General features: G+C 59.4%; 1 protein-coding gene across 1 annotated transcript; it reads left to right on the forward strand.

Moving 5' to 3' along the window:
* Window positions 1–530: 530 nt before the first annotated feature.
* On the forward strand, window positions 531–18471 carry RAB44 (RAB44, member RAS oncogene family; the record flags this gene model as incomplete). Its single annotated transcript, XM_080710422.1, has 13 exons — window positions 531–737; window positions 2228–2336; window positions 3959–4133; window positions 5255–5371; window positions 5845–5935; window positions 6090–6185; window positions 6932–7119; window positions 7540–8891; window positions 12856–12937; window positions 13830–13944; window positions 15426–15527; window positions 16594–16670; window positions 18381–18471. The coding sequence occupies 13 exons, from the start codon at window positions 531–533 to the stop codon at window positions 18469–18471; spliced, it is 2802 nt and encodes a 933-aa protein (XP_080566548.1).
* Window positions 18472–20869: the final 2398 nt, after the last annotated feature.

Here is a 20869-nt window from a genome sequence, read left to right on the forward strand (position 1 = left end):
TCACCATGCCCGGCTCCTATGTTATTTCTTATTTCAAAACAGGGTCTTGCTAAGTTGCCCAGGCTGGCCTCAAACCTGTGACACTCCCGTCTCAGCCTCCCAAGTGCTTGGATGACCAGTGTGTGCCCCCAAGCCCGGCTGTGTGTGTGTGTTACTGAGGATTGGACACAGGGGCGTTCTACCTCCAAGCTAAACCTCCAGCCCTATTTTACTCCGAAGCAGGGTCTCACTAAGCTGCTGAGGCTGGCTTCCAGTCTGCCATCCTCCTGCCTCAGCCCCCCAGTGCTGGCATCACGGGCATGAAGCTCGTTTATACAAAAGTCAGGTTAGGTGTGACGGTTGAGCAGAGACCTGATGGCACCGGGGCAGCTGGCTAGGTGCGGAGCGGCTGGGGGGGCAGCCGGGACCGAGGATGAGGCTGCATCAGCCAAGGGGATTTTCTCCGGAGGTGACGGGGAGCACGAGAGGGTTTCGGCCGTGTCCAGCGGCCCAGCGCCCCTCATTTCCCCTGTCGCCAGGTCCCAGGTACCATGGACAGTGGACAGAAAGCGGCCCCGAAAGGCCGGAAGTTGGGCTCCAGCCGCCGGCGGCAGACGAGAGAGCTGGCCGAGGGCCAGGACGCCCCAGCGGCCCCGGAGCCAGAGTCCTGGCCCTCCCAGGCCGACGCAGAACTGCAGGGCTTCTTTGAGGCCTGCGGTGCCACCGACAGGGGCTTTGTCACTCGCGAGGACCTGGCGGTGAGCGCAGGGCCCATCCCACCCTGGCCCTGTGTCTTATTCTGTTTGGAAGCAGGGTCCCACTAATTTGCTGAGACTGGCCTCAAACCTGCCATCCTCCGGTCTCAGGAGGACCCTGGTGTGCGCCACCCCGACAAGCGTTCGATTTTGAAGCAGGGTCTCTCTAAGTTGCTGAGGGCCTCACTAAATTGCTGAGGTTGGTCTTGAACCTATGACCTCCTGTCTCAACCTCCCAAGTACTGGGGTTATAGGCATGTGTCACAGTACCCGGTAATTTATTATTATTATTATTATTATTAACTAAAGAAGAAACCAGACAGACATCATAACTGGTTCAAAGAGCCCACGTGACACTGGGATATTTATAGGCAATTTGTCAGAAAGGTATTAGGATAAAATTACTGAATTCAATTTTTTTTTTTTTTTGTAGTACTGGGAATTGAACCCAGGCATTCTACCTCTGAGCTACACCCTAAGCCCTATTTTTTTATTCTTTATTTTGAAACAGGGTCTCACTAAGGTGCAGAAGGCCTCACTAAGTAGCCGAGGCTGGCCGCAAACCCGATCTTCCTGTCTCAGCCTCCCAAATGCTGGGACTACAAGCCTGTGCCACCATAGCTGGCTTGCTGAGTTCAATTTTAAAAAATGGTTAATGTCTAAAAGGCCATAAATCTTTGGGGTTATTTGTTCCACTAAACGAAAATTATTTTCATCTCTCCTGAACAAAGTCTACATGTTAACATGTAATTTCATGTAATCTGCTCTTTGATCAGTCCCAGGAGACCCACACCCCCTCAAGCCTGTGCTTGAGCAGCCTGGGCCCTGTACCTGCCAGAAGAATGCACTGTTCACCTTTATGATTTCTTGTTTGTTTCAGATCATTTTTAGTTAATTTATTTAAATTTTCCCCTTGTGATAGTGGTGATTGAACCCAGGGGCACTCTATACCCCCAGCCCTATTTATTTATTTATTTATTTATTTATTAATTATTTTTGTGGTACTGGGAAAGGAACCCAAGGGCATTGTACCTATGAGCTATACCCCCAGTCCTATTTTTTTTTTTTTTTTTTGGCTTTTAAATTTTGAAACCGGGTCTCACTGAGCTGCAGAAGGCCTCGCTAAGTAGCTGAGGCTGTCCACGAACCGTCATCCTCCTGCCTCAGCCTCCCGAGTACGGGATCGCAGGGCGCACCAGGCCTGGCCAGCCCCAGGTCACTTCTAGACGCTGGTGCACACACGGGGTGGGGCAGCTGCTGTCCCTTATCAAGGCCCTTCAGCGCTGGGACTCAGAAGAGTCAAATGTGGATTCCAGGGGGAGAAAGGGACACGCACGGGCTCTGGCTTTGCTGGGCGGTGCTGGGTGCGTGCCTGGGGAGGCCCTGGCCCGGCTGTTCGGGGCACCCTGCCCTGGGCTCAGGGAAAGTGGGGCGGCTGAAGGCTCGCGTCCGGAGCCAGCCCGGGACAGCCGCCCAGCACCCCGTCCTTCCAGGGGGCCGCGTTCAGCTTCCTGGGCAGCGGGGAGCCACAGATGATCTTCGACTGGGCAGATGTGGAGCAGAGAGGCCGCCTCTCCCTGGAGGAATTCAGCTCCGGACTCAGTACGTCTGTCCGTCTGTCCTGGGAGGGCCCTGGGGACTTGTTCGCAGTGTTGGGCAGGGTGGTCGGAAAGGCAGCCCCTTAGACCCCCGCCCAGAGCAGCCAGGACCTCCTGGGGGCAGGGGAAGCCTCCCAGCTTGGCCTGAGGGAGATGCAGGCCCTGGGAGCCACAGCGAGGCTGAGGTGCCGCCTCCACCTCCGGGAGCCTGGCAGGACTCAGGCCCTGGGGAAGGGACGGCCCCTCCGGCCCGCAGCTCAGCTAGCATGGAGGCCCACACCCGCAATGTATTCAAATTGTTTCCAAATAAAATTAAAATAGGGCTGGTGGTGTAGCTTAGAGGTAGACTGCCCTGGGCTTCAATCTCCAGAGCAACAATAAATAAATATATAAGTAAATAAATAAATAGGGCTGGGGTGTAGCTCAGAGATAGAACACCCGAGTTTAACTGCTAGTGTTCCCCCAAAACACAAACAAACAAAAGAAAAAACAACCTATCTCAGCCTCCACAGCACCACCGGCCACGATTCTCAGGTGAGCAGAGAGGCTGGGTTTGGAGGAGGCCGCGAGGGAGGCTGGGGCTCCCCTAGGAGGAGGCTGCCCGGCCGGGCACGGGGTCGTACACCTATGATCCCAGTACTTGGGAGGCTTGAGGAGGACAGCCTGAGACCTCAGCAACCTAGTGAGACCTTGTTTAAAAAATAAAAATAGCCGGGCGTGGTGGCGCACGCTCGTAATCCCCGCGCTTGGGAGGCTGAGACGAGGACCACACAGGTTTGAAGCCGGCCCCAGCTGGCTTAAGGGCCTCTGTTTCCAAATAAAATATAAAAAATAGGTCTGGGAGTGTAGTCCAGAGGTAGAAGGCCCCTGGGCTCCATCCCCAGTGCCACACAGCAGCGGCAGCGTAATCATCTGAGAGCCGAGGGTCCTGGCCGGGACCTGCGGCCGGCCGGCCGAGAGGGGACGCGGCCGTCCACGCAGCCGCAAGGGCCACCCTCACCCCAAATGGCTCCCAGGCATCTGTTCCGCTGTCTGTGGAACAAACCACCCCCTCCCCAGGGCCCATCCAGGCCCTGCCCACCCCTGGGTGTGCTGGGCTCCATCCAGCCTCTGCCCTGCCAGGCTGGCGGGTCGCTCAGGGCCTGTGTGCGCCCTTCAGCCAGAGCGCCCTTCTCTGGAACCCACAGCTTTCTCTCTCTCTCTCTCTCTCTCTCTCTCTCTCTCTCTCTCTTTTTGGTATTAGGGATTGAAAGCAGAGGCATTCCACCTTCAAGTTACACTCCAGCTTTATCTTATTATTTTTTATTTTGAAACAGGGTCTAAGTTGACCAGAGTCTTGCTAAATTGCTGAGGCTGGCCTCGAACCTGTGATCCTCCTGTCTCAGCCTCGCAGAACTGGGATCACAGGCGTGTGCCCCGTGCTCGGCTTGGAATTCTGTTGCGGCCTCGGGGCCACAGAATCTGAGAGACAAGTGCAGTGTACCTTCAGCGACTCCCCAGGCTGGGCTGGGGTTGAGTGAACGGCCCTGTGAAGTGGGACTGGCCCGGCTCTAACTCCTTCCCAGGGCTAGGTGGGCTGGGCGGGAGGCCAGGGCCAACGCCACTCACCTCTGCTCCCTTCCATAGGAAACGTCTTTGGCTCCAGCCCGAGCACCCACAGACTCCGCGGACGGAGGCCGAGGCCCTCCCAGCGGGCGTCGGTGACCGCCAGCTTCCCTGAGCTGGAGGAGGCGGAGGCTGAGGAGCGGGAGGCCTTCCTGGCCCTCATGGGGCAGCTGGGGACCGGCCACCTCCTCCCCGAGTAAGGCCACCTGGCGGGGTGGGGGCCGGGGCCCGGGCCGTCCTGGGTGTGGAGGATTTCCCGCGCGGTCATGGCTCGGTCGGGCAGCTGTGTCTTGGGCCCTGGGCTTACGGGGTCTCTCATGCTTGAGAAGGGTGGCCCTAGCCAGGAACAGAGATGCTCCTCCTGTACTCCCAGGAGGCTGAGACAGGAGGATTGCAGGTTTGAGGACAGCCTCAGCAATGTGGGGAGACCCTGCTTTCAAAGGAAAAGGTCTGGAGGTATAGATAAGAGGTCGAAGGCCCCTGGTTCAATCCCCAGCATCACACACACACACACACACACTCTCACACCCGAGGGACCCTGCCTGAAAATGCCCTCCCGCCCTCCAGAGCCCCCGCACTCCTGCTCTCAGGGCTGGGGAACCCCGCACTTGGGAGGTGGGGCCGGGCGCGGCAGGACGGGCAGGCGGGCGGGACCAGGGTGTAGCTGGCGGGCGGCCATGGTGGGGAGCCGGTCACCCACTTGGCGGCCGGCCGGCTCCGCCCTCTGGCGCTGTCTCCATGACTTAATTAGACCCCAGTGAGAGCCGGCCTCTGGAGGGAGCGGCAGCTTCCCCTGGGCGTGCCCCGCTGGGCAGGAATCGCCTCACCGCGTCACAAAGAGCCCAGAGAGGGCACGACTGGAGATCGCACAGCGCGGGGGGAGGAGGGAAGCCCCAGCCTCAGCCCCCCCCACTGCTAATCCCGGGACAGCGTCGGGAGGCCACGAAGGGACGGGCAGCCAGGCCTGGCGGGCGCACACCTGTGATCCCAGCACTTGGGAGGCTGAGACGGGAGCGTCGCGGGCTCGAGGCCAGCGCACAGATAATTTATCGAGACCTTGTTTCAACGAAAAACTAAAAACGGGCTGAGGGTGTAGCTCAGTGGTAGAAGACCCCGGGCCCAATCCCTGTAACACACACACACACACACACACACACACACACCCTCATGAGCGATAGGTCTGGGGAGGTGGCCTTTGAGTTGCTCGTAGGTGTCACAGGAGGTGGTGCCCAAGCCTCTCGGAGCGTTTCTTGAAAACCGAGGGGCAGGGCGCCCGCGCGTGGCCCTTGCACTGGTGTCTCCGGCCCCGCTCCGCAGGCTGCGGCAGGAGGAGCCCCAGCCGGCCGGCGACCTGGAGGGCCTGGTGGCCGGGATGAGCAGCCGCCTGCGGGAGGCCCGGGCCGAGCGGGAGGCGCTGGAGCGGACGCTGCGGAAGTGAGTGTCTCCCAGCGCTGCCCGCGGCAGGACACCTGGCCATGGTGGGATCGGCCGTCCAGGAGACAGCATGCGGCAGAGCTGAGCTGGAGGAGGGGGAGGAGGGAGGAGGAGGAGGGAGGAGGAGGAGGGAGGAGAAGGCCAGCACATCCTTCAGCAGGAGGGGAGTGGCAAGGGCGTCTAGGTGCTGGCCGCTATGAGAGCCAGCTGCAGGCCACAGCCCACCCTGGAGCTGGCAAAGGGGCCACTGCGCAGGGGGTCTGGGTGACAGGACACCAGTGACCAGGGAAGGTGGGCCTGGGGACCTGCAACAGGCCAGAGGAGCCCACAAGCCGCTCATGTCGAGTCCTGTGGGCCAGGTGGCCCTTCCCAGGTGGCCGGGTGGCGGTGGCCGGGTGGCGGTGGCCGGGTGGCGGTGGCTGGCTCCCTCCCCGGGCCGGCTGCTGAGGGCTGCCTGCCCCCGGCCCTGCCAGGCAGGACGCGGACCACCAGGTTGCGGTTCAGCGGCTGCACGCGGAGGCGGAGCAGCAGATCAGCCAGGACCAGCAGCAGCTGCAGGCGCAGGTGCTGGGGGGCCCTGCCCCAGAGGCCACGCGTGTGCTGCCATGGGCAGGGCCGCACCTGCCTCTGGGTCTCGGCCTCCTCCCCGCAGTCCTGGGAGCCTGGGGGCAGGGAGGAGGGGGGGCAGGGTTGAGGTGTGCCCTCTGTTCATCCGCAGAGCGACGCCAGGCGCCTGGCCCTCAGCTCCCAGGTGGAGGAGGTGCTGCAGGCCAAGGAGCAAGAGGTGCGGCGGCTGGCCGAGGGCCAGAGGGAGGTGAGGGCTGGCTGGGCTCCCACAGGGTGGCCCCGGGGAGAGGCACCTGGGGCCCTTTTCTGAGCTGAGGCCACACAGGGCAGCAGGGAGAGCCAGGAGGCCTGAGGAAACGTGGGGGCCTCAGCGTGAGCCCGGGATCTGCCGATGGGTCAGGAGCCCCTGGGGCCCAGCTGGGGCTCCGGGATGAGCGGCCAGGCCGGGCAGGCGGGACCACAGCGGGTGTGTCTGAGTGGCGTGTGTCTTCTTCACCCCCCTGAATGCCCACCCCACCCTCACAGGGCCCCTGTGGAGGGAGGTGAGGGAGCTCAGGCCCCTTTAGGGGTGATCATCCCCTCCTAGTCCGAGCCACACCCCCAGCCCTATTTTTTATTCTTTATTTTGAAACAGGGTCTCACTAAGTTGCAGAGGGCCTCACCTTAGCTGAGGCTGGCTGCGAACCCCGATCCTCCTGTCTCAGCCTCCGGAATGCTGGGATTACAAGAGCGCACCACCACGCCTGGCTATTTTTTGTTCGGAAACAGGGTCTGGCTAGGTTACTGAGAGTCTCACTAAGTGCTGAGGCTGGCCTTGAGTCTGTGATCCTCCTGTCTCAGCCTCCCAAGTAGTGGGCTGACAGGCGTGTGCCACCACATCTGGCCCTAATTTTGTCTCAAGCTGGTCTCCAGGAGCCCAGCAGCGGGTGGGTGGTGGCCCGTTCCCCCGTGGCAGCCTCGGTCACACCACTGCCTCTGTCCTGCCCTCCACAGCTGGAGGCACAGCTGCACCAGCTCGGTAGCATGCAGGAGGAGGCCACCTTCGAGAACCAGAGGCTTCGGGAAGCCGAGCAGGAGCTGGCTGAGCAGCTGGCGGAGACGCGGGGGCAGCTGCAGGTGACCAGGAGGCGCCTGGATGTGGCCCGGGCACGGGTGTCCTGGCAGTTGGAGGAGGAACAGAGGTGAGTGTTGACCATCCTCGGACCAGGGCGCAGACCATGGCTTCCTCTGAGCTCCTGGGGTTCTGGATGCAGCAGGATCATCATGCCCATGTATTGGATGGGGAAACTGAGTCTTAGAAAAGGAAAAGGACTACACGGCCCTGGTTAAGACAGACAGACAGACAGACAGACAGACACACACACACACACACACACACACACACACACACACACAACGGTGGGGGAAGGCTTCCTGGAAGTGGAGGGGCTCCGTGGGGCTGGAGATGAGCAGGAGCCGTGGGCGCAGGCCGGGTAGGCGGTGAGGAGGTCTGGGAGGGAGCGGCCATGGCCACGTGCTGGGCACCGGAGCTTCGCAGGCAGGGCGGAGTCCCGCCATCTGCCTCAGCCTCCCTGACCTTTGCCTCCTCACGACATTCCCAGCGTTCCTGGAGCAAGAGAGGAGGCCGGAGCCCGCCAGGCTGCCTTCCCTGTCGAGTTCCCCCTGGCGGGGCTGTCTGGGGCCAGTGATGACCGCAGCCCGCTCCTGAGCAGCCCTCCCCACGGGGCCCCGCAGCTCTCTTGGAGCCCGCCCCCCACCCCGAGGGCAGCCGAGGGCGCCCCGACGCCCCGCGTGGTCCGGCACATTTCTATCTCGGAGCCCTGTGAGCTGCTGTTGGGTCAGGAGCTGCCTGCAGGTCCGGGGAGCCCCCCTGGGGCACTGTCCAGCACCCAGGACAGGGACGGAGTCCACACAGCTGGGCAGGACGCGGGTGGAGAGAGTCCTGCGGAGCTCAGTGACCTGGAACCTGAGGCCCACTCCCCCTGGGGGTCGGGGACGCTGGTGGCAGCCGCACTCAAAGTCCTCAGTCCTCTGGAGACTGCTCCCCCTCCCCAGCCCCCGGCTGGGCCTGGCCAACAGTTCCAGGCCTCAGATCCAGACCCCACCGAGCCAGCCAGGCAGGGAGAGGCCCTCTGCGAGGACCTGGGTGCTGCGGGCTCCGAGACAGGCCTGGGGTCCCCAGGGGCCACGGTCTGCCCCGAGGGGTCAGCGGAGGGCTCCCAGGGCCCACAGGCTGCAGGCCAGGCTCCCCCAGGGAGGCTGGAGCTGGGCCAGGCAGCGCCTGTGGAGGGACGTCCTGGGGGCCTAAGGGAAGCTGGTGGCCAGGACATCGGGCCAGATGAGCCATCTGCCTGCTCCCTCTGGAGTCTGGAAGAGGAGCTCAAGGCTGGGGAATATAAAGCAGGGGGCGGAGGCGGGCAGGACCAGGGTCCAGAGGAGGCTGTGGAGGCTTGCAGCCTGGAGCCTGGGCGTCCACAGTCCCCCCAGCAAGACCCTCTGCCTGCTTCTCCCTTCTCTGACTCAGCCCAGGCTCCGGTGGAAGCAGAAGCCCCTGCTCCTGGGAAGCTGGCCCCTCCAAAGGGTCCTGCCTCCCTGGGGGCCTGGCCCGGGGCTGCAGTGGGAGCCCAGGAGCCCAAGCCAGCCTTTCCCAGCCTGGCTGAGCTGGAAGCTGACCCCAGGTCCCCCACCATGACTGATCAGGCACACGGAGAGGCTGGCGGCACTCCATCCAGGGAGCCCAGGACACAGAGTAGTCCCGAGGAACGCCTGGGGGCCGGCTCCAGAGAGAAGGGGCCAGCCTCACCCCCGGGGAGCCCCGAGGCCCGCGAGCCTCAGGCCGACCCCGACTACCTCTTCCACGTCATCTTCTTGGGAGACTCCAATGTGGGCAAGACCTCCTTCCTACACCTGCTGCACCAAAACACCTTTGCCACAGGGCAGACCGCCACCATAGGTAAGGCCCCGCGGGGAGGGCAGCGGTGGCAGGGGAGGCCCAGGAGCCGGGGCCAGCCTCCCCCAGGAGACGGCAGGTTCTGCCTTGGGCCCTGCAATAGACGTTATTTTATGTGGGCATCACCTCAGCAGTGCACGGATCGTCTCTAAGTACAGGCCATTTGCCTTTTCTGCACTGATCTGATTAGCTTGTGATGTGCCACATCGACAGAGCACCCTGCAGGGGGTGCCGGGCAGCCCGGGCGGCAGCGTGCGGCTCCGCGCACGGCGTGTGGGCAGGCCACTGCAGGCCCACGTCAGGTCTGCTCACGAGGAGCCCGGGGCTCGCGGCTGCTCAGGCAGAGTCCCTGGGGCAAGGGGAGTCTCATACAGGGGAGCCATCTGGACAGTGGGCAGAAGAGGGCCCCAGGCCCAGTGCTCAGACCCTGGCTCCACGGCCTGCTCCTGAGTGATGTGAACTCGGGCGGTTATCTAAGCCCTCGGGGCAGCGTTCCGCGGTATGAACAGAGGTAGGTTTTGACTTGTGGTCCGGGAGGTGTCCGTCCCTGGCTGGTGGCCCGGGGGGCTTTTGAGCCAACAGCACAATAGCACGCCATACTCTTCAAGGGCACATTCTCCATGGCCAGAAGACCGCCACAGAGGCCCACTGCCCAGGAGGTCCCACCTCCTATGAGGTCCCACCACCCAGGAGGTCCCACCACCTAAAGGTTCCACCTCCCATGAGGTCCCACCACCTAAAAGTTCCACCTCCCATGAGGTCCCACCTGCTATGAGGTCCCACCTCCCAGGAGGTGCCACTGTGCATGAGGTTCCTACCACCTAAGGGTTCCACCTCCCATGAGGTCCCACCACCCATGATTTCCCACTGCTCATGAGGTTCCCACCTCCTAAAGGTCCAACCACCCATGAAGCCCCATTGCCCATGAGATCTCACCTCCTAAAGGTTCCACCTCCCATGAGGTCCCACCACCCATGAGGTCCCACCTCCTAAAAGTTCCACCTCCTAAAGGTTCCACCTCCCATGAGGTCCCACCTTCTAAAGGTCCCACCTCCCATAAAGTCCCACTTCCTAAAGGTTCCACCTCCCATGAGGTCCCACCTCCTAAAGGTTCCACCTCCCAAAAGGTCCCACCTCCTAAAGGTTCCACCTACCATGAGGTCCCACCTCCTAAAGGTTCCACCTCCCAAAAGGTCCCATCTCCTAAAGATTCCACCTCCTGCCAGTCCTACCTCCCATGAGGTCCCACCTCTCCTGAGTCCCACCTCCTAAAGGTTCCACCCTCCCAAGAGCGCCTTGTTGGGGACCAAGCCTCCAATATGTAGGCCTTTGGGGGACATTCCAGATGCAAGCTGTAACACTTTCTGAGCCTCTGAAACCTTCACGTACACAGTGGAGACCATAGCAACGCCAGCTTCATAGAGGAAGTGTAAGGATTTGTGAACTCATGTCAGGCCTCAGAAATAATACTGGATGTGGTGGCACACACCTGTGATTACAGTCCTTGGGAGATTCTGACAGAGGATTGCAGGTTCAAGGCCAGCTTTGGCAATCTAGCAAGACCCTGTTTGTTTGTTTGTTTGTTTGTTTGTTTGTTTTGGTGGTACTGGGGATGGAACCCAGGTGCCTTCTACCTCCGGGCTATACTCCCAGACCTATTTTATATTTTATTTGGAAACAGGGTCTCTTAAACCAGCTGAGGCTGGCTTTGAACCTGTGCGATCCTCCTGTCTCAGCCTTCCAAACGTGGGGATTACAAGGGTGCGCCACCACGCCCGGCTAGCAAGACCCTGTTTTAAAATAAAAATATAAGCCAGGCGTGGCGGCGCACGCTTGTAATCCCCATGCTTGGGAGGCTGAGATAGGAAGATCACGCAGGTTCGAAGCCAGCCTCAGCTATTTAGTGAGGCGCTCAGCAACTTAGTGAGACCCTGTTTCCAAATGAAATATAAAAATAGGTCTGGGAATGTAGCTCGGAGGTAGAAGGCCTCTGGGTTCCATCCCCAGTACTGCCATAATAATAATAATAATAATAATAATAATAATAATAATTAATAATAATAAAAGTAAAAAATAGGACAGGAGGTATAGCTCAGAGGTAGAACATTCCTGGGTTCAATCCCCAGTCTCACACACACACACACACACGCAAATTCCCCAACAGGTATGGTGGCACGCATCTGTAATATGTAAATCATATGTTCAAAGCCAGCCTCAGAGCAAGGAGTGTTGGTACATGCTTGAAATCTCAGAACTTGGGAGGCTGAGATAGGATGATTGCAGATTGGAGCCCAGCCTTAGCACTGAGGAGGCCCTCCGCAACTTAGGCCCTATTTCCAAATAAAAAATAAAATCAGGCTGGAGGGTGTATCTTGGAGGTAGAATATTCCTGGGTTCAATCCCCAGTACCATAAATAAATAAATAAATAAATAAATAAATAAATAAGTAGCTCTAATGACAAGACCCAGCCTCAGTAACTTAGTTAATGCCTCTCCCAAAATAAAAAATAAAACAGGGCTGGGTGTAGCTCAGAGGTAGAGCAGCCTTGATTTTAATCCCCAGTAGCAATAAATAAAAATAAATCATCGATTCCATGTGCGGGGTGAGGTGCTCATGCCTGTAATTTCAGTACTCGGGAGACTGAGAAGGGAGGATGACAGGTTTGAGGCCGGCACTAACTTAGCAGGACCCTGTTTTGAAATAAAAGTTAAAAAGGGCTGGGGTGTGACTCACAGGTAGAATGCTCGCTCCTGGCTTCAATCCCCAGGGCCTTCCTGCTATAAAGGATGGGCGTCGCTAGGCCCTCCCCCAGCCGTGCAGGGCCGCGCAGGCCTAGGCCAGCTCCCCCCCCCCCCCCCCCCCGTGACTGCTAGCACCACAGTGCCCCCCAGGCCCGGGGTCCCCGGGCACCGCTGCCGCCGCCTCTGCCCTCCCTCCCTCGGCCACCTGGTAGGCTTCCAGTGTCCCCATCCCTCCAGGCCCTCTTCCCCGGTCTAGGGAAGCCCCGGGCTGCAGGACGCGCCCAGGCTGCCCCACGTGTAACTCTACCTGGCTGTGCAACGCAGCACCTGACACCCGGGCTGGCTCGCTCTCCTCCCTGCCCGCTCCATCTTCAGCCCGCCAGAGCCCCACACTCCCCGAAACATGTCCCAGCTAAGTCCCAGCTGAATCGCAGACTCTTCTCGGGGAACATTTATTTCTTGTTTTTATTTTTTGTTTTTATTTTTTGATTGAAGCCAGGGGCGTTCTACCTCTGAGCTACATCCTCTGCTATTTTTAAAATATTTTTATTTGGAAACAGCATCTCACTAAGCAGCCGAGGCCGCCCCGACCTGAGATGGATGCTCCGGTCTCAGCCTCGCAGGCACGGAGGTTACACTTCTGTACCACCACGCCTTCTAATGTGGCTCTTCTAAATGGCCACGTTGGAGGTCGGATCTTATCGGCCCTCTTATCTCTTCTCTGAGAGGGAAACTGACTTGCCCAGGCCACAGAGCGCCAGCATGGGCCGACTCGGAGTCCCTAACGCTAGGCCTGCTTCCTCTGGGCAGCCGGCTTACGATCCCAGCGCTCGGGAGGCTGAGACAGGAGGATCGCCGTTCAAGGACAGCCTCAGCTACTTAGTGAGGCCCTCTGCAACTCAGTGAGACCTGGTTTCAAAATAAAGAATAAAACATAGGGCTGGGGTGTAGCTCGGAGGAGACTGCCCCCGGGCTCCATCCCCAGTACCGCAGGGGAAAGAAAAAGAGGACCCTGTGCGCACGATCAGGGAGCGAAGCCAAGACCCTGAACAGTGCGGCAGCTTCTGGGGCGCGTGGCCCGTGGCCTCCGGGCAGCAGGAGGGCTTCGTGGAGGCAGCGGCCCGGTGTGCGCGGCCCTGGAGGGCAGAGGGAGCCCGTGGCCGGCCCCTCCTGCCGTGGCTGGCGCTGGGCCTGTGCTGAGGCCTGACCCCGCTCTGTGCCCTAGGAGTGGACTTTCGGGTCAAGACCCTGCTGGTGGACAACAAGAGCTTCGCGCTGCAGCTCTGGGACACGGCGGGCCAGGAGAGGTGCGGCCGGGCCTGGGTGCCGGGGAGGAGGGCGGGCCAAGCCCAGGCAGGGGGCGGCTGAGGCGGCCATCGCTGCCTGTCCTGGACACGCAGCCTCCTAGCCACAGGGATCGGAACGCGGAGGCGACCTGCGTTGGAGCCCGCCGCGCCGCTCGCAGGAGCTCCTTCTGTTTTTATTTGTCTGTTTTTGCGGTACTGGGGATGGAACCCAGGGACATTCTACCTCAGAGCTACACCTCCGGCCTTATTTTTTAGTCTTTACTTTGAAGCAGGGTCTCGCTGACTTGCAAAGGGCCTCACTAAGCAGCTGAGGCTGTCCTCAAACCGAGATCCTCCTGTCTCAGCCTCCTGAATGCTGGGATTACAAGCGCGCCCAGCAGTGCTTTTTTTTTTTTTTTAATGTCGTTTTGGAGATTGAACTCAGAGGCATTCTACCTCCAAGCTACATCCCCAGCCCTTATTTATGTATGTATGTATGTATTTATTGTCTTCAAAATGGGGTCTCGCAAGCCAGACATGGTAGCACACGCTTGTAATCCCAGCTTTTGGGAGGCTGAGACAGGATTGTGGTTTGTGGCCAGCCTCAGCTACTTAGTGAGGTTCTTTGCAACTCAGTGAGACCCAGTTAAAAAAAAAAAAAGAATGAAATAAATAGGGCTGGGGGTGTAGCTTGGAGGTAGAATGCCCCTGGGCTCTACCCCTGGTGTTAAAAAAAAAAAAAGGAAAGGAAAGGAAAGGAAGGAAGGAAGGAAGGAAGGGGTCTTGCTAAGTCATTTGGAGTCTGGCTGCAGTGCTGAGGCTGGACGGGCTAGTCCACCGCCTCGCGGAGGGGAGGCTGAGCCAGGAGCCGGCTGGGGCGGGGGTGCTGGCCTCACGGGGGACTCTCGGGCAGGTACCGCAGCCTGACGCGCCCGCTGCTTCGCAAGGCCGACGGGGTGGTGCTCATGTACGACGTGACCTCCCGGGAGAGCTTCGCGCACGTGCGCTACTGGCTGGACTGCCTGCAGGTGAGCGGCCCGGGGCCTGGGAGCTGGGAGCTTGGTGCCCGCTCCCTCCTGCTGGGATGACAAGCGGCAGAGGTGCTGAGAAGCCACAGCCGCACAGCGCGCCTCCTGTGCGGCCTCCGAGCCAGACTGCGCCCTTCACCCTGAGCACTTCTTTTCTTGGCACTGAAGGTTGAACCCAGAGGCGTTCTCCCTCTGAACTGTACCCTAGCCACATTTCATTTTATTTCTTATTGTGAAACAACCTCGTTAAGTTGCTGAGGCTGGCCTCAGACCTGTGATCCTCCTGTCTCCGCCTCTCAAGTCCTGGGATGAAGGCAGGGCCACCGTGACCTGATGAGAACTTCTTGGGTTTAGAAAAGCGGGTCGGGCTGTGGGTGAGGAGGAGCTGGGCTCTGAGGCCTGACCGGGGATGGAAGCCAGGGGCATTCTGCCTCTGAGCTACACCCCAGCCCTATTTTTTATCCCTTATTTTGAAGCAAGGTCTCACTAAGTTGCGGGGGGCCTCACTAAGTCCCCGAGGCTGGCCAGGAACCTGAGGTCCTCCTGTCCCAGCTCCCGTTACTCAGATGACAAGCGTGCCACCGAGCCCCGCTAGGATTGCAGCTTGAACCCCAGCTGTGACTTTGATCGAGTGACTTGATGTCTCTGAACTTTAGTGCCTGGCTTCTCTCACAAGGGCTTGTGAGACTTGGCTGACAGAGGTACTTTCAGCATGGTACCTGGTTATAGCAGGTGCTCAGCAACTGGCATATTATTATTATTATTATTATTATTATTATTATTATTATTATTTGGTACTAGGGATTGGACCCAGGAGCATTCTACCTCTGAGCTACGCCTTCCAGTACTTTTTTAAAATTTTGAAGCCGGGCGTGGTGGCGCACGCTTGTAACTCCCCCACTTGCGAGGCTGAGACAGGAAGATCACACAGGTTCGAAGCCATTCTCAGCTACTTAAGTTCTCAGCAACTTAGTGAGACCCTGTTTCCAAATAAAATAGAAAACATAGGTCTGGGAGTGTAGCCCAGAGGTAGAAAAGCCCCTGGGTTCCACCCTCAGTACCACCAAAAAAAAAAAATTTTTTTTTGAAACAGGTTGCCGAGGGTCTCAGGACTTCCTGAGGCTGTCTTTGAACCTGCTGTCCTCCTGTGTCAGCCTCCGCCCAGCTATTATTATTCTTACGCTTGATCTTAGCCAAAAGGTGGAGAAGGGATTATTATTATTATTATTAATGAGACAATCAGGAGAGGTCCCCAGGCAGCCTGTGTCGTGAAGGTGGGGCGGGGAGAGGGGTGGGCAGGAGCCACCCAGAAGGCTTCCTGGGGGAGGCGCCCTGGAGTCTGGGAAGCTGGTGAGGCGCGCACTGGCCTAGAAGTGAGGGCCCGGCTAGAAGTAGGGAGAGGAAGCGTGGCGGGGCTTCTGGGAGGGCAGAGCCGCCTCTCCTGGCCACCCCGGGGCTGAGACCCGCGTGTCTGTGGGCAGGACGCAGGTGGCGCGGAGGCCGTCATCCTTCTCCTGGGGAACAAGACAGACCTTGAGGAGCAGCGGCAGGTGCCCACGGAGGCCGGGCGCCGGCTGGCCCAGGTGAGCAGGCGGAGGCCCAGGCGGAGGCCCGGCCTCAGCGAGCGGGAGCGCGTCCCCAGGCGGCACCCAGCCCGCACCTGGGTTGGTCTCCTGGGAGCAGAGAGGCCTTGAGCGCCCCTGAAGCCGGTCCAACCTCCCCCCCCCCCCCCCCCCGCTCTAATTAACGCACTCCCTCCCCACTCCCTCCCCACTCAGAAGAGAACATCAACATCAAAAGCCCTGCTGGCTGGCAGTGGATGCTATTTATTTACAAATGGGATTTAAGGGTCTATAAAAGGGGCGCCAGGGCCTCGCCCGGCTCTCTGACACACACCCCTCCTGCCGCGCCTCCTTCCCAGCCCTCCCCGCTCTCCCGAGTTTCTCACGGTCACCAGGCGCCCTCCTAAGAGCAGCCTCTTGTCCTTTTAATCATTCCTTCTCCTACCATTTATTCCAAAGGAAAAATTGGAAATAACAGTCCCTCAGGGACCAAGTAGCAGAGGCCCACGTAGGAGGTACGATCACGAACATTTCCGTGAGGATGTTCATTACAGTATTATTTATAAGAACAAACACTTGGCCACAGTTGGTTACATGGTAGAGGTTCTCAGGAGAGGTGGGCATTTGCCATGAAGAACGCTGTTCTAGAAAAATATTTAAGCCGGGCGCGGTGGCACACGCCTGTCATCCCAGTACTTGGGAGGCTGAGACAGGAGGATGACAGGTTTGAGGCCAGCCTCAGCAATTTTATCGAGACTCTCAGAAACTTAGCGAGATGCTGTTTCCAAATAAAAAATAAAAATCGGGTTGGGGGTTGTAGTTCAGAAGTAGAATGGCCCTGGGTTCAGCCCCCAGTCCCCCTAACCCTAACCCACACACATAAAGAGAATATTGAAGGGTGTGGGGCAATGGCCACAGCACACCGTGTGGGTCTGGCGGGTCGCAGACTCCCCTGGGATGGGGCTGCCTGGGCCACTTCGGCCGCCCTGCCACTGAGATGGCCGGGGCTTGGGGCGGAGCCTGGCGCCAGCACCTCGGGCTCTGGGGTCGGGGGCTTGCCGGACACTCAGGCCCCTCTGTCCTGCAGGAGCTGGGGGTGTCCTTTGGGGAGTGCAGCTCAGCCCTGGGGCATAACATCCTGGAGCCCGTGGTGAGCCTGGCCCGGTGAGTGCGCCCGTCCTGCCCCACCCAGAATCCTCTGCAGCCCTGGCCCCCAGGGGAAGGGAAGGTCCTTCCCGAGGCCAACCGAGCCCACAGGCGAGGAAGTCCCAGGGTGAAGGACCGGCTCCCCAAGCCTGGAATCCCAGTACCTGGGAGGCTGAGACAGGAGGTCGCAGGTTGCAGGCAGCCTCCGCAGTCTAGTGAGACCCTGTTTCCAAATAATAAAAATAGGGCTGGAGGGAAGCTCAGAGGTGGACTGCCCTGGGTACTCTACTCCGTCCCCAGGACCGAAAAAAGAAGCCGGGCTCCCCAGGCTGGGGGGAGAGTGAGCCCCTGAGCCCGGCCAATTCCACTCACGGCCTCCCGCGTCCCGCCGCACCCCGAACTCCCCGCGCGGAGCCCCCATCTCTCTGCCTCCTGAAAGCACACTGGGAGACCGGCTGTCTCCCTTTTACTCCAACCTTCTATGACCCCCGTGGACTGGACTAAAATTCAGATGCCCTCTCCCCGGGCCCTCTGCACAGGCGCGCAGGCCTGACCTCCTCCGCCCCGCTGCTCCCCCACGGTCTGTGGTAAGGCGTGCCGGGCCGACGCTCAGGAAGGGAGAGAGGCAGGTGCAGGGAGGCGCTGGCCCAGGCGGCCGCCCGGCGCCGCCACCTAGAGTGGGGACAAGGGAGTGGCTTTTGTTTTGTTCTGGAAGCTGATCCCAGAAGCATTCTACCTGTGAGCCACACCCCAGCCTTTTAAAAATTTATATTATCTTACATTATCTTTGTTTTTGTGGTTCTGGGGATGGAACCCAGGGGCATTCGACCTCCAAGCTACACCCTCAGCCCTATTTTTTATTCTTTATTTTGAAACAGGGTCTCATTGAGTTGCAGAGGGCCTAAGTAGCTGAGGCTGGCCGTGAACCGTGAACCGCAATCCTCCGGTCTCAGCCTCCCGAATGCTGGGGTTACAAGCATGCGCCACCACGCCTGGCTAACTTTTTTATTCTTTTGAAATAGGGTCTCCCTAGGTTGCAGAAGGCCTCACTAAGTAGCTGAGGCTGGACATGAGCAATGTAGAGACAGACACCCTTAGCAGGGTAGCAAGACCCTGCTTCAAAATAAAAAATAAAAATAAAAAGGGAAGCTGGGATCCAGGCGTGGTGCACATTTGTTATCCCAGCATTCGGGAGGCTGAGACTGGAGGATCTCGGTTCACAGCCAGCCTCAGCTACTTAGTGAGGCCCTCTGCAACTCAGTGAGACCCTGTTTAAAAATAAAGAATAAAGCCGGGCGTGGTGGCGCACGCTTGTAATCCCTGCACTTGGGAGGCTGAGACAGGAGGACTGGACAGGTTCGAAGCCAGCCTCAGCTACTGAGTGAGACCCTGTTTCCAAATAAAGTATAAAATAGGTCTGGGAGTATAGCCCAGAGGTAGAAAGCCCCTGGGTTCCACCAATAATAATAATGATAATAACTAATAATAATAATAATAATAAATTGGGCTGGGGGTGTAGCTTGGAGGTAGAATACCCCGGGTTCAATCCCTGGTGTTGAAAGAGAGAGAGAGAGAGTGAAAGCCTTCCTGGCACCATCCTTCTGGCGCAGTCCTTACCCGGCGTGAGGCAGGAGGGGCTGGGGTGCAGCCGCGCACCCCCTTGGCCACACCGGCCCCTCCATCCGCTCCTGGAGGCGAGAGGGCGACTGACACGGGACCTTGTTGCAGGGCACTTAAGGTGCAGGAAGACCGCCTGAAGGGGTCCCCGGTGGAGGCGCCCCTCAAAAGGCCGCCCAGGAGGGCCGGCTGCTGCTCCTGACGGCCGCGTCCTGCCCCTTAGCCCCCGCGGCCTCCCTGGACACGGCTGCCGCAGACCAGCCGGAAAGCTCAGGACGCCGGACCCAGGCCCGGGCGGGGCGTGCCCAAGAAGGACCTAGCTGCTGACCTGAGGCTGGGCTGGGGGAGGTGGGCACTCTGTAAAGGAAAAGTCCAGAAAGTCGACATTAGGAGAATATACCGAAACACTGGCCGTGCGTCTCTGGGTGGTAAGATAACAAGGTGTGGGGGGGCTGCTTTCTTCTTATACACACTGGCGTTTTCAGAGTTTTACAATCACTGGCGATTATATGATCAGACAAAAAGATGCCCTGCTCAGGCATGGTGACGCAGGCCTGTAATCCAGTACCTGGGAGGCCAAGACAGGAGGACTGTAACTCGAGGCCAGCCTCAGCAGTTTAGTAAGGCCCTCAGCCACTTAGTGAGACTTTACTTCAAAAATAAAAAATAAAATAGAGCTAGGGGTGTAATTCGGAGGACTGTCCCTGAGTTCAATCCCCAGCACGCCCCCCAAAAAACCAACAGAAATGTTGAGAAGGAAAAGAAACTTCAAGACCCGTATGTGCTCTGGTGCTGAGTCCTAATTCACACAGCCCGTTAGCTACAGAGCACCCTGTGCGTGCGTGTGTGTGCGTGCGTGCGTGTGTGTGTGTGTGTGTGCGTGCGTGTGTGTGTGTACATGGGCATGCACCTGTGCTGGAGATTGAACCCAGGCAGGGGCGCTCTTACCTCCAAGCCACACCCCTAACCCAGCCATTTTTATTTTTTATTTTGAAATAGGGTCTCTCTAAATTGCTGAGGCTGGCCTCAACCCTGTGATCCTCCTGTCTCAGCCTTCCCAGTACTGGATCACAGGCCTGGGCTCAGCAGGACACGACTCCTGGCAGAGCAGGGCTCCGGGGGCTCCGGCTGTCCTCCTACCCCGCCGGGGTCCTGCTCCCCACCCCTGCCTGGTGTGCGGCCCTCGCTGTCCTCCTGGACACGGGGAGCCCTGGGGCTGGGCGGGCCGAGGAGCCTGGAGGACCGCGGGGGCCCGAGCAGGAGCCCTTCGGGGGCTTTGGAACCGGCCTCTCAGGTCCGGCTCTGACCCCTGCTTTAGTTTTATTTTGAAACAGAATCAAGAGGCTGCAATATCTGGAAACAAAACCACGTATCACTGGCCACCGGTACCATCATTGCACACGGGCGCTGGGGGCCTTGGGCGCCGCCGGAGGGGGGCAGGTCTTCTGGGGTCCCGGCCTGGCAGGCTCAGGCATCCCTGTGCCGTGGTCCAGGGAGTAAATGAGGCAGGTGTGACTCCTGGGGCCCCGGGCAGGAGAGGCCTGGCAGCGGGCTCGGTGTCCCTGGAGGTGGACGGCTGAGAGCCGCCGCCCCGCCCGGCCTTTCTGGGCAGAGCCGAGCAGGGCTCCAGCCTCGCCTACTGCCACAAGCCAGCGGACCGGGAGCCTCGGACGCGCGGCAGGAGGGAGAGTCGGGCTGAACTTCCAGGCAAGGCCGAGGTCTGGGTGGGGGGGAGGATTCTGGCCACAAGTTGGCTTGAGGCTCATAAAAAAGGGACATTGTGGCCCTGGGTGGCGGTGGCCTGGGCGCGGGCAGGCGGGACAGCTGCCATGGTCTGCTGATCTGAGGGCTGAGCCCAGAGCTCACCGATCCTCATCTCAGCCCGTGAGCGGGCCGCTTGTCCAGCGCTTCCCGAGGAGGGGAGCCGGGCACCAGAGGCGATTCCCCGCCCACAGCCCGGTGCCCGGCTTCGAGCCGCCTCCAGTAGAGACAGCTGAACTCCGGAGTCAGAGTGTCTTAGGGGGACAAGAGGGTGCACAGAACAGGGCCAGGTCCCTACACTTGCGCGCGTGCACACAACACACACACACACACACATACACACACACACACACACACGGTTATACTGCATGGCACCACAGGTCTGGGACAAACGCCAGGAAGCTGGCTGGCTGTGGCACTTGTCTGAGCACCTGGGGAAATGTTCCTTCATTTCCTTCCCCTGCGTCCCTGGACCTCGGCGTGTGCCCAGGAGGGGTGTTGGCGGGCATCTCAGACACCAAGCCCTGGGGCTTGGGACCCTCAGGTTGGGCCGTGAAATAGAGAAGGTGTCTGCAGCTCTCCGGCCCGGCAGAGGCCACGCTGGGGAACTGCTGACTGAGCTAACAGCAGGCGTCTCCCGGAGGAGATCCTGGCCCATCATGTGCTCCCCTAGAGGGCCCAGTGGCCAGGGGAGGCTCTGGCAGCCACCGCAGCTTCCTTGCACCCTGCTGGGGCCCGGCACAGCACAACCTGGGGAGGTCTGCCCCTTAGAGTCGCTGGGGTAGGCTGAGGTAGGATTGCAGATCCCAGGCTGGCTTCAGTTACTTAGTGAGACCTCA

Source organism: Muscardinus avellanarius (assembly GCF_963383645.1).
Source record: "Muscardinus avellanarius genome assembly, chromosome: 14".
In the NCBI taxonomy this organism is placed as follows: Eukaryota; Metazoa; Chordata; class Mammalia; order Rodentia; family Gliridae; genus Muscardinus; species Muscardinus avellanarius.